Here is a 14236-nt window from a genome sequence, read left to right as displayed (position 1 = left end):
TTGAACAACAGATTCCGGTTGATTCAATTTTGTACGGCAAATTGTGCGTACTTGGATACAGTTTTGGAAATGAATCCAAAATTTATTAAATGGTAATTCTCGTTTGAAAAATTGTATTCATTTAATCATAATGTAAAATCTAATAGTTTTAATCATCCAGTAAATAGTTAGAAAAATCCTCTTGAGTTCTTAAATGGTTTCACAAGGTTTACTAATGTTATCCGCAGAATGTATATATAGTTTTAAAATGTAAGAAATTTACACAATAATACTTCGCTTCAGGACTTACCTCTGTATCGTCTGGGCATTTAATCTCTATGTAACTGTTAATTCCATAAACTACAAATCGTTACAATCCTACAATCGCAATTAATATAATATATTATTATCGCTATTAATATTAATATATTTACTTTTTTCAAGTGTTCATATCATTATAAAAGATCTAGAATCTAATTTGTAGTTTTAAGAAATCCTATGCTTCAAAATTTAATAAAAAAATAGCGGGTATTTTTTCTTCTTGATTTTAAAATCTCAGAAACAAAAAAACTGTTAGCTCCACTTGTCCATTTTTTTTAAATAATCATAAATGTGTATTCTAAATAATTTCTTTAAACATTTAAAAATATATAAATTTTATATCAGTTGGAATTCAATGAAAATTCATTTTGCAAATTTGGCTTTCTTTTTAAATTAACTCTGAAATTTCACCGTCCAAATTATATTTAGACATGCAAGTCGTCTTTGAGTTTATATACTGGATATTGATGCACTTGTATAGTTCGTATGCTACAAAGTAATTTTTTATCAGACTTCAGGCTAATAACGCTGGTGTGATGTGGAGAAGGGGGTGCCAGCTCAGGTGCCGTCCTCGTCATCTGACCGCGGTTCAAAAGTACGAGGTCCGTCTCAAAATCGCCCTAGTGTTGCTTTAAACGAGACGTTAATATAACTAAACCAAACCAAACCAAATCAGGCTAATAAAAATAATGTGAGATAATTGAGCTTTAAAATAAATCGAGTGCTCAGATTCTCAATATACTAAAAATTTACTCCAATCCGACCCATATAATCTATTCTTTTTACTCATCCGCAGTTGCTGTTGGAATTATCCGATGCTGAATTAGAAGAAGGTTTGGGTATCACCAATATCATGCACAGGAGGAAACTCAGGCTGGCTATTGAAGAGCACAGGCAACCTTCCTTATGGTAAACATACTTTTTTTTTTTTACTTCTTATTTCTAAGGGCGGAATTTTAGAAAAACATTCCTGGGCTAAAAATCGTTTTCTTTCAGTCGTTACCCCAAGATCTGCCTGATGACCCACTCGTGGGTGGTCGAGGAGTGGCTCCCGAGCATCGCGCTCACCTGCTACCTCCCGAGCTTCTCGGAGCACCTGGTGGACGGGCGCGTCCTCGACACCCTCACCAAGAAGGACCTGGAGAAGCACTTCGGCATCACCAGGAAGTTCCACCAACTGAGTATTATGCATGCGATCCAGCTACTCAGGATGCTCAACTTCGATAGGCAGGTAAGGGGTGGCCGGATATTCGAATAGATTCGATATGATTTTCTTTTTATGTGATTGTCGGTCTTGCTGTGTCATTTTGAACTTCGGTTTTCTTCTAAACTTAAAATATTTTATATCTACATATAATCATATAGATGCAAGTAAATTCATCAGTTAATGGTGCAGATTTTATTTTTACATGATTCAGAATCCCATATTATTTATGAAATAAATTTCACTTATCTTTTTTTCTGTTTATTATTAAGATATGTGACTACATACGGGATGACTTTTTTGAGAAACGTTCGAAAATAGTTATATTTTTTAAATATTTACATAAAAATGATTGAAAAAACATCTATGAAACCAAAATAAACCAGTTAAGTGGCAAAAGTTAGTCTTATTATAAGGATACTGCCCACTGGCCAAATGCATTTTAGGGAATTTTGTATTCTAATGAACTAAATGACGTTTATCAGTAATTTTGTTGGACCGCTGTGGCTTGCTGGAATCGGTTGACTCCAGGTTCGAAACTCGATTCCACCGAAGAACCGTCGTATAAATGTATCTAATGCACGTTAAATCAATCGGGGCTAAATCCATCCTGCTGGTGGGGTGCGGAAGTTTGGGGGGGACGCCAGAGCAGGTGTCGTCCTCGTCATCTGATTGCGGCTCAGTATAACAAAGTCTGTTCCAAAATGGCCCTAGTGTAAATTTAAAAACGGGACGTTAGAATAATTTAACTAAGCTAAACTCAGTAATTTTGTAATCAAGGAACAATTTTGTTTCCTAATTATAATTCCGAATAAATAAGATCCCATTTTGTAATTCCCATGGGTTTTTTTTTTTTTTCCTTTAACCCTTATCGGGGCAAGATTGCTTTTTTGAAGAAAAGCAAAAAAAATGTATATAGGTAGCTTATTTTATATTTTATATATATATATTTATTTTATATTTTTTTATATTTTATATATATTTATATTTTATAGTGGTAGTATATATTTTTCTAGTTGTATGTATGGTATACTATACAAAATGAACATAAGGGTTAATGAACTCTGCTTCGTCTGCAGATTCTGAACCAGAGGAGAACGAACAGTGAAACCATGGACATCGATCCTCTGGTTTGGACCAATCAGAGGTTAATCAAGTGGGTTGCAAGCATAGAACTGGTGGAATATGCCGAGAACCTGAAGGGGACCGGGGTGCACGGGGCGCTCGCCGTTCTGGAACCGACGTTCACAGCCGACACCATTGCCACTGCCCTAGGAATACCCACTTCCAAGAACATCGTCAGGAGGCACCTCACCACGGAGTGGAACAACCTCATTCAACCTGCGAGGTAAATACATCTGAATCCACTCAATATTTTATTGATAACAGAATTTAAATTCACTGTTTCGATCCTTTTTTTTATTGTAACTGTTCTAATTGAAACTGAAATTCAAGCCTGTATGATGGAAAAATTTCATGTTGCCGCATTTCGTATAAAAAAATATACGCTATGCAGGGTGACACCCTAATTGCTGACTGACAAATGATTTCTAAATCTTATAGATAGTCATATATTTCGAATAAAAAAAGTTCTCGTTAAGAAATCCTTTATGTTGTTTGCTTTAATTCACTAAATGAACTGCTAAAGAAATTATAATAATTAAATTTGTATACAGTTTCCCGGTTTCAATTTGTGAAGTTTAATATTTGTCATATTTCAAAATATTTTGATGCACTAACATTTTAAATAAAAAAATATATTTCCCGCAAAGAGAACTGCTGAGTTTTGAAGCTTTGAATTTATCTATTTTAAACCATCAGCCGTATACTAACATAAATATAAACATGAACTAAATTGTTATCATACATCATATAAAACATTTATTGTTCAAAATGTCCATCTAATTATGGCAGAATACCTATTTTAAAAATGTTTGAGATATGCAAATATCTCAAATCTGAAAAACGCTTTAAATAACCTGAAGATCGTTGATCATTAATATTTTAGATCATTTCAGGGACACCACATGGAGAAAAAATTATCTCTCAAAGTATGACGTCTTCTTGTAATTATTGTTGATTTACTTTAGATGGCGATATTTATTGGCTGAAGGAGAAAGGAACGTTTTCAATAAAATGTCAATGTATCAAAAGTATTTTAGTAATATGATTATTGCGATCGGGTGATTGCCTAGAAATGTACTCATCTTTATGTTTTCAGTAGTTTATTAATTGAATCAAATAACACAAAATATAGCTCTTACATAATTTGATCTATTTTTTTTTATTATTATTTTCTCGTATACGTGATACAGAGAAAGTGTTGTAATCAAAAAATTCAAACTCAAGATTTTGACGAATCACAACATTTTAGACCTCCCTCAATTAGAAAAGCACATTTTTTGAAAATGTCCGTCTGTCTGTGACAAAGATAACTCAAGCACACTTGAACCTGGATCTCCGATTCAAGACTACACCACGGAAACTTCACCATATATACGAGTCTAGTGCTCGCTACATCTGTCGAAGATCAAACTCCCTACCGTTATTGAGTGCGGAATTTTGGAAAGTAGGATCTGGCTTAGGTACCGTCATCTGACCACGGTTTAAGTTATGAGTTCCTTTTCAAAATAGTCTTCGTGTGATTTCAAAATGAGACTCTTTTTTGGAAATTATGATTTCAAATTGTGACGGATTGGTATGGTCGAGGATAGAACCTGGGACTTGGTGGTTCGCAGCCCAGTAACATGACCACGATACAAAAGCAATTTTTCGGGTAGTGTAGCTGTTAACTGACTTATAAGCTATTCACTACAGAATAAATGATTGCTCATGCTGAATCTAATAAGAATAAACTAATAAGTAAGAATAACTGATGCAGTAATGAAATTTTAGATTCAATTTCTAGCTTTTCCACAAAAAATCGATTTAAACCAGCGGAAATGGTCTCTTCAAAACTTTCTCGCATACTCTTTAATAAAAAACATGTTATCCCGGAGAACGCTTTGAATGGCATCGGCGTACAATAGTTACGAAATATTAACTTTTGGCGGGAATTCAGCATTTTTCGCTGAATCTATCGTGTCATCCTTGGCGAGATATTTGGCGATTACGCCTTGGCATGCAGTTAATAGTATCAGTAAATCGAATTGTGCTTTAGACATGTTTTATCTCAGCTGATTGAAACAAAAATTTGACACAAAAATGTAATTAAAGTCACAAAATCCCATATCTAATCTGATGTCCAGGTCATTGCATTTTTGAATGATCGCAATAACATGTTTCTGCAGGTATAGATCGACAGATTGTAAACCTGTTGTTGGTTTTGTCCCAAACTTTGACAGGGATTTATACTATGGATATTAAATTTAAGTTCCGAATCTTATCTTTGTTTCGTAGCTATCGTGTTAACTTATATTCGAACAGCCGGACAGACCGACTTCCTCTGAACAGGTTTTACTTAAAATTTGATAGAAGATTGCAAATTTGGTGTAAAGACCGTGTACCAAATTTCAACCGTCTGGCTAAAAGCATTTTTGAGTTATCTGTCACAGTCGGACAGGCGAACATTTTCTAAAAATGCGTTTTTTGAATACAGGGATGTCTAAAGTGTGGAGATTCGTCAAAATTTCGAATTCGATATTTTTGACGATTTTTATACTTTATATTATGTATACGAGAAAGTAAAAACAACTACCCTTCCCATACCAAAAGCCATTCCATATTTTGATATGAACTTTTTAAATGCTAAACAATATTAAAAAGTCTTTGATTTTTCTTTTATGAGCTAATGTCTTTATCTGTGACGGCAGGTTGTCCCTGGAGTCCGAGAGCATGGTTTCGAAGAAATCCAAATCCGAGAAGAGGTTGGCGAGCGGTAGCAGTTCTATATCTCTGGTTTCCCAAGGTCGCAGCAGTAGCAGTATTATGCCTTCCTATGCAAGGCGGACCCTTGACCGCTACGACCGTAGGAGATCTAGCTGGAGAGTGAGTATCCTTTAGCATCGTTGGAGTATCTTTAGCATTTGCTCTTTATGGCTTCCATTACGAATAAAGAAAGTGTGTTTTTTTATTACAATTTCTATTACGTAAAGATACCGAATGATTAGAAATAGAAACTATCCCGATATATGAGAATATAACCATCATACCGTTCACAGGGACGGGAAAAATTTGGGGTTCAAGGTATTTTGAGTTATGCACTCAAGTATCATATTAAAAACAGCCATTAAATTCTAACAATTACAGTTGCAGAGGCAAAATTTTCAAATGGCAACACCAACTTTTTTTTATTGGAATGTGTTACACATAGAAAAAAAAAACAATAAACGGCATTGGATAGGTACCTGAACGAAAATCACCAGCTGTAGACCGACTAGAAAGAAAGAGAAAACAACCAGTAACAGCAGAGGAGAAACAAAGCAAGACATTTTATTGTGTTTCACAAATTTTCTGCTTGACCTTCTTCAGTCATGATGGCACTTTGTATGCAGCAGATGTTGGTTAGAACCAAAGCACGTACCATGCTGAAAAGAATCCGTTGAATTTCACGCCACCACAGTTGTTTTCTCTTTTCTTCTAAATCTATCTAGCGCTGGTGATTTTCATGTTACAGGTACCGTTCCAACGTTGTTTATTATTTTTAGATATGGAGAACACCTTACAATAAAAAATAGTTGGTGTTGCCATTTGAATATTTTGAAATTTTGTCAATGTATCCGTAACTCTTAGAGTTTAGTTTTTGTTTTTCATACGATTCTTGAGCACAAACCTCAAAATAACTTGAACCAAAATTTTATTCCGTTCTGGTGAAAGCTATGATAATTACGGTCTCGTATATCGGTATAGTTTTTTTATAATCACCCTGGATTTCAAATATATAATGCACGATTTGATTCAGGTTTCATTGTGAAAAAAAAAAAAAAAAAATACCACAGATTTTTTTGACTATAAAAAGTGTTACAAATCTCTAGTCATTAGATTTTAAATTCCTATTAAATTCCAAATGATTTTAAATTCATTTGGATTCACAGACCGCAATGAAAATTGTATAATAGTAATTATAATGAATATTGAAATTAATATGAAAGGAGAATGCTATTCCATTAACCGAGCCCCAATCTTTGTCAAGCTTAAATGTTGGTGCTATTCCGTTAGCGGATTATCGTTAACATTTCGCAGGTTTTGTCTGAGTTTGTGTTAGTAGAATAATGGAAATGGAATTTTAAACTCGTGTGATTTGTGTCAAATATACACCTAAAATTTAACCCTTTCTAGGGCCGTGGAAAGTATGCTTCCCACCAAATTTATCAATCTTTGTATGAAATTATGTAAGTTGGCATAAGTTCTGACAAATTTTATTAGTAAGTCAGAAATTTAGATGCTCCAGTTCTTTATCTCAGACAAAATGATGTGTCTTGATTTGTTACTTAATTATTTATTAACCAAATTAATTAATTAAATTTATCTAATAAGCTAAATGAATCCCTTTTCTTATTCTAATTTCAAGCCTAAAAATATTTTAACATAATATGACTAGAAAAAAATGGCCCTTTAAAGGGTTAATGCAATTTAATTTCTCATGTATTTTGCATTATTTGATACTTGAAGTATGATGTATCATCATTGAATAAGATAATAATTAAATAATTGATAAATATCATACTCATTAATATTTGTCATATCTGTGACATCCTCTGAACTGATCTAATTTTTATAATTATTGAAATAAACACTTTTTAATTTGACTAATGTTGAAGAAATATTTCCTATAATTTTTCATTTATATTAGGTGATTAATCCCTTTATTCAATATAGTTTATTAAGTAAAGGTTTGATAATATTTATAAAACAGAGAATCACTCATATGAATTTCCAATTAATAAATGTGTATAATTAATCATGCACGAGAAGACTTATATTTTATTAGAATTTGTTAACTTGTAAATATTTGAGTAACATGTTTACTTATGATATGGTAATCCAAGAGAATTATTTTCACCTTATTACAACTACTTAAAAAGCATCTACAAAGATTTTGCATGAAACATAGTTTGTGAAATCAAAAAGTTCTTGATTAGATTTCACCTGCATGCTTTTGCATGGCTCTTTTGCATGATCACACACTTCAGCATGCGAAAGTGTATGATGTATTAGTGATTCATGAAGATGTAATCAGAATAACATTCTAATCGTCAACGTTCTTTTCTAGTTTTCTACGTGGAAAAGCTCTCAGGTATATTCTTTTTATTACCATTAGTGAATATTTCTTTAAAAAAAAAGAACGAATCGTGCTTATATTTTCTTAAACATGTTCTTAAATTTTTATCTATATATTAGAATAAAAATGGTAAAGACATATTATTGTAATAGATTAAATGTAGTTATTATATAGAAAATATATTCTCCCGATGCTCAAGCGCTTCAAAAAGTTTATCCTAATAGAAATTTTTAGAGACTATATTGTTACCGTAGCTTTTTTGTCCTAATTATAATTCTTACTAAAGGTACCAAAAGCCCCGTTGTTGTTCTCGTCATTTGACCAAAGTGCAAAATAACGAGACCCGTCCCATCATAACCTTAATGTTGATTTCAAAAAGGGTGTTAATTTAAAAGAATCAAACCAAATCAAAGATGTCAATGAAGTTTTAATAATAATATAATTGTTTTTTTTATAAAGTTTGTTTTCGAAATAGTTAATAATTTGTTGGATACTGCATTGTGGTCACATGACTTCTCACGAGTGTATTCCTGTGTAACCCCCTAAATATTAAAAGCGCTGATGCTCATTAAGCGGTATTTTTATAAATGTTCAAATACGCATGTCCAGTAAACCGGACAATACCATCACAATCAGCACGGACGAAGTGCATGTACACAATTTTGTGGACTTAGCCGTCGAATTAATACTTGTAGTAGGGATTTTTTTGGGGGAGGGGGAAGGGGTATTTATAATTTTAATATATCTCTCGGTATGGGAGCAGGCGATCATTGATAATGTACTTAAAAAATTCGTGAATTTTCAAATGAAATAAAAATTTGGGAAAATCGGTATAGTGGTAGTGGCTGGAGAACTCTCCCGATTTTACCTCATTGAGAGAGTACAATGAATAAGCAGTCGTAAGGTTTCTCTTAAAAATATAGAGAAATTGGGAGGACCGGCGTCTGTTTATGGCATACCTAGGGCTCATGAGATTTCTTATGAAATAAAAATTGGCGATATCGGACCATTGGTGAAGCAGGGGGACTGGTGTTCCTAGTTATTATAAATATCCAGATATTGGTCGTTAAGCTTCTAGTTTGTTTGTCGACAATATTCCAGTTTTAAATTAAATCTGAATTTAAATAATTAAATTAAATGTTATTATTTCTATTATTGTAAGTTACTCTTTTTTATTTTGTAAATACTGTGAGCCATTACTTTGTTCTGCATATCCTTTATAGTTATTTTATATTTATTATTTCATCTTTTGTGTCAAAATATTAAAATATGCTTCTTCCCCCCTCAGGAATCTCTGAGATCGCTGACCTCCACCAAGAAGACCCCTCCTGCTCAGTCGTCAACCGCGGAGCGGCCCCATCTCTTGCCTCTGTCTCCCAAACTCAACACGACGAGACACCGTAGGACTTTTTCATCACATTCCGATGTAGAAACATTAACTGTTACTCCAGTCTAATACTCTCTATGTGTGCGCGATGGATGCATTTATTTATCGTACCAGTGCTCAGTCTCAACAAGGGTATATATTATAAAACCGACTATTTTTTAAATTATCTCGACTGTAGAGGGAGTCTATAAACAAGTGTATTCTCCAAAACAAACTAATATATATATGTAATATCGAATCACGAATGTAATAGTGCTGTACAGCACTCTTGGTAATGTTTTGTGGCTAAAACGTATTTTTTCGCATTTGTATTTCACATTCTTATGAGGATTAAAAACGAAAAGAGCAGAAGCGGAAAGTACACTTTATGATATGAGAAAGAAAGCTGCTTTTTTATATTTAGATAGACGATACGCCTATTTAATTCGATATTTTAAAAATATAACACTGGTGTCTTTTTCTAAAAAATTATTATGGTTGTATCTGTATTTTCTGTACTATTAATCGATCAATAAATAAATAATATTAAGAAAACAGAATTCGATTGCACAGTAAAAATAAATAAAATTATGAAACTTTCAACTGCCAAATTTTAATTATAAATAACAAAAATGACTTTCTTTTCAGATACTGCATATGAAAGTCTGCTATCTTCTTAAAATAAATCTTTGATTGACAAATCTACTGTACCTGATATCCGAATGATAATGTAAATAGGCAGTGTTACTCTTTATAATTCTACTATAAAATAGTTAAATGAAATTTGATGTTAATATAAAATATAAATAAACGAAATATATCCTTTTAATAAAGATGTTTATGGCCATCAAACTGTGTGTTAAAAATTCTGTGAGTTTAGAAAACTCGATTGTTAATAAAACATGGATAAATAATTTAATATATATAGTTACAACAAATATACTTAATTAATGAGGAGTTTTTGAATTCCTGAATTTGCCAAAATTCTCTGTAGTACAAGAAAAAAAAATGTATATAATATAAAAATTTTACTAAATTTTTGAAAATATTCTTCAAAGCAATTTCTTGCTTGTTTGAATGTAATTCAATATAATAATAAGCAAATTAATTTTTGTAAGAGGTGTATTTCAATAACAAAGTTGTAAAGACAATAATTTTTGAATTTTTTCCTTAATTACAATATTTTTTGTGGCCCTATATTCTTATTTATTTTTGACATTGTATTAACATTTAGAGGGTAAAAATTTTAATGTCTCATTGAATTTCAAAACTATATTTATTAATATTATGAAGCATTTGATTAATTAAAACAGCTTAAACCATTTTATTTTTTGCATAATATTACTTTCATATACGATATTTAATCAAGACCAAACAATATATAAATTTCATCTAAATACAGAACTTTCACTTCTGTAATTCAAAATATTTCGCACGAAATAAATTTTCTATTATAAATTCAAAATTTGTATCGGCATTATAAGCTTTGAAATACTTGGTGCATAAAACCATTATTTGAAATTTCAATTTGGTCTATAATGTATTACTTCACATCTATATAGCCACTAATTTTTTTTAAAAAAAATTAAAATATAGATCAAATTTTACAAGATAATTTATCTCTGTACAAATTGAAAATTTTCCTCTTGTATATGAATACTTCAAATTATCTTTAGCTATTATTATAAAAATTTGCACTCTCTGATAATCAATTTCTATCACTTGTATTTGATCAAAAAATAAAAAAATATTAAACGTGTATTCCAATATTTTATAATTCAATCGTAGTGTATTTCTTTCCGTGAAAGGACATTGTGTTGGAATGTGGACCGAATGTTTGAATGCATCCATCCTTTTGTAATATATCGTGCTGGGCGACGAAATTGATTCTAGAATCTTAAGTTATATATATGAAATTAGTGTAAACTGCTGCTAAAGTGTTTATTATTGCGTTTCTTGCTGGTTGATTTTGAATTCGAAAAACGAAGAAAAAAAAGATACCAAATGTACATTAAAAGTTGGCTAATAAAAATACTTTATTCCATTTTATATATTCTGTGTGATCTTTCTTTTTGTATTGAAGTTTGCATGAGACAGACATTTCAAATTTTTCCATATTTCATAAAGACTTCATATCAGGTTAATGATTTTTGATTGTTTTATTCGAAATACTGATTTGTAAAGATTTTAAAACTATTCTTTTAAGTTGTGAAATTACAAATTACTAAGAGAATTCTAATATTCTTGCCTATGAATTTTGAAATTTCAATTAAAGAGAAAATTTAGGAGGGTAAAACAAAGGCAGTTTTTATTCATTTCATTTTCAGTGAAAGAAAATTGGTACAAATTATTATTGAAAAAGTAATGCATATATTTATGTATAATTTAAAATTCATGTATTTCTACATTACATCTTACAAACTTTTAAACTAAGGGCCACCTTCAAGAGAAGCAGCGACACTTTCAAAGACAATACGCATCCAGTAGATTAAGGTTTACCACAGAACATAGAAATTCGTGAAAGTACTGCTTTACCTTGTTTGAAACAATCTGAATAAACGAGTCACTGTCACTGTGAATAGTAACTCTTGTTTTGTATTTGGTCACAAAATAGGCGTTTGGTACATAGCAATCGTCAATGATAATATCCGCCATAGGAAGCGTGGGCAACACATCCACACTACTATCCATCTCACTAGGAGAAGCGAGAACCTGCTTACTTATATGGTAACTTCTCTTCCCCATAATTCAGGTGCATACACCACAAGGTGATATAAGATAGGATAATACATACCACACTCGGTGAAAACACTTATGTATTTTGTAACGTCGTTAATAACAAAAAAAAAACACACAATTGGCGTAAAATTGTTTATTTGATAGTATAGTTACAACAAAGTGTATGGTGCAGAGTTCGCTGCCAAGCGGAGAACGAAGAGAAATTATTACTGCAGCTATCCGAAGCAGTGGCTTCGAAGGTCATTGGACATCTACGGAGAAACAGTTGATAGACTCTTTCAAGATTAATGCTTTAGTGCTGATGCCGGCCGGCACTGCAAGATCCGTTTTATGAGATTCTCTTGTATCTCATTAATGAATGATTTAAAGTAGCTTTTAAGAAAGAAATCGAAGAGATTAAAATCTGGAGATTGTGGTGGCCATGCAATAGGTCTGGCACTTCCAGTTCAACTTCAGGAAGCATGGAAGTTAGCTATACAATGAGATGCAAAACATATTTCAAACATATTGCAAAACATATAAAATGTTTTGACTTACCATCATGCATGAATCATAGCTGCACTAAAGTCAGCAAATTCCATGTAAGTACTTTTATGATTTTCAACTACTAAACGTCATTTGCAATATCATATTCTATGGCAATTGTTATACCTCTTATTGAGTTTATCATCCATCAAGGCAATATCTTGTACATGAATCAAACGATATTTATTAAACCTTCTTTTCCTTTTTTTTTCTTTTAAAATATGTTCGCTTTTATGTTTTATTTCTATAATTATAATTCTGAATGTTCAATACAATGAAATATTTTAATATGTATATTTAAAACGCTAACGTTCGGAGTACAGAAATCGCTCTTATTACATACTGTCAAATGGCAACAGTCAAATCTAAGAAAATCATTATACGAACGTTTCAAGCTGTTTCGTTGAACGTTTTTACAGCTGCACAAAATTGAATGCTTTACTTTAATGGAGCTGAACAATATTATCAGAAATTTTCTGGATAGAGCTCACCAAAAATTCCATTCACTTAGAGGAAATAAGATGCAAAAGAAATCAAGAAATAGGTGCCGAAAGTTTAATCGAGCGCGAAAATAGACTTGAATATCGCCGGATAGGTATTAGCTATAATTTACGTATGGGAAATTATATCGATATCCTCCAAAAGTATTACCACTCAAAAATGATTTTTGAATTATTAAAAACTCAAAAAATAATCTTCATATTTATATCAATGTCATTTCTGTTCAATGTTTTCTTTATTTTTAATAAATTTAATTGCAATGCACAATTTGCAACAATTAAATTTTAATTTTAGGAAATTCACAAATTTGGTGTTTTTATCTTCCATTTTGGTTTCGCACATTTGTTCAGGATTGGAATGTCCACTTTCATGGTCCAAAAGAATTTTCCCAAGACCTTATAATTGATATGTTTGGTGCTCCCGACGACCACCTTATGACACCTAGCATGTCAGCTTTTTTCAGAGTGGTTACTTTTTCTTCAGTCGCTAATATCAATGAACTGAGAAGATGTCGGGGATATTTTTTCTTTAGCTGTTCAAGGATTCCTTGGTTCATGGGCTGACAAACAGCTCCTACATTAGGAGGTAAAAATAAAGCTCTGATATCCCCATATGCGAGTTCATCAGTGGGATAGGGGATGCAAAGGTGCGTTGTCAATAATTAACCGAGTTTCTCTTGGCAAATTGTTGTTTTTCGGATTTTTTTTACAGTTGGTATGAATTTATTTTGAAACCAAGTTTCAAAATTTTCTGAATTCATCCAATCTTTTTATTTACTTATTTATGTAATGTACAAGTAGTGATTCCAGATTTGTTTGTGTGTGTGTGTGTGTGTGTGTGTGTGTGTGTGTGTGTGTGTGTGTGTGTGTGTGTGTGTGTGTGTGTGTGTGTGTGTGTGTGTGTGTGTGTTTTAAAAAGCTCTAAATTCTTTTTAGAGCATTTTTTTTTTTTTTTTAGATTTTCCTATTAACTTCAACCTTAGCTTCTGATTGTCGGTTGCATTGCTGCAAAACAAAATGCTGACTCGTTTTTCTTGTATCCTGGTACAGCGGCTTCTTTTTTCGATGCAAGTGTTTTTGCAGGGAACATCTTATAATTTAAACTTGCCTCAACGCTGATGTATAACTGCTTCCCACAAATTCCCTCTTTTTCTATAAGATTGAAAAGATGGTCTTTGAATACAAGTACAACCTATTTATCAGCCGATAATGCTTCCCTACACGGTAATCTGGCGAATGCCGAATCGTATTTTTAAAGCGATCTAAGCATCCATCACTGGCAGTAAACTCTGAATCTTGTAATTCCATTTGTTGCTTAAATTCCAAAGTTTTCACCTGCAGTATTGTAATGTACCAAACATGACACGTGATCAGATGCGTTC

At 32.0% G+C, this 14236-nt stretch overlaps 1 protein-coding gene across 3 annotated transcripts in view; it reads left to right on the top strand.

The window, feature by feature from the left end:
• Positions 1-11139, top strand: part of LOC129984558 (uncharacterized) — a 233463-nt gene extending 222324 nt beyond the window's left edge. For 2 of the 3 annotated variants that reach the window (XM_056094467.1, XM_056094469.1), the window contains exons 9-14: positions 1097-1209; positions 1297-1531; positions 2584-2852; positions 5317-5491; positions 7716-7739; positions 9013-11139. In XM_056094467.1, coding sequence (XP_055950442.1) covers positions 1097-1209; positions 1297-1531; positions 2584-2852; positions 5317-5491; positions 7716-7739; positions 9013-9180 — 984 coding nt within the window. In that variant the 3' untranslated portion in view covers positions 9181-11139. The remainder of the gene's footprint in view (positions 1-1096; positions 1210-1296; positions 1532-2583; positions 2853-5316; positions 5492-7715; positions 7740-9012) is intronic. The other variant, XM_056094468.1, reaches the window with a different exon arrangement.
• The last annotated feature ends 3097 nt before the right edge of the window (positions 11140-14236 follow it).

This window comes from Argiope bruennichi, chromosome 9 (genome assembly GCF_947563725.1).
Source record: "Argiope bruennichi chromosome 9, qqArgBrue1.1, whole genome shotgun sequence".
Lineage (NCBI taxonomy): Eukaryota > Metazoa > Arthropoda > Arachnida > Araneae > Araneidae > Argiope > Argiope bruennichi.
Note: the sequence above shows the minus strand (reverse complement) of the source record. Positions and strands in the feature narration are given on the sequence as shown.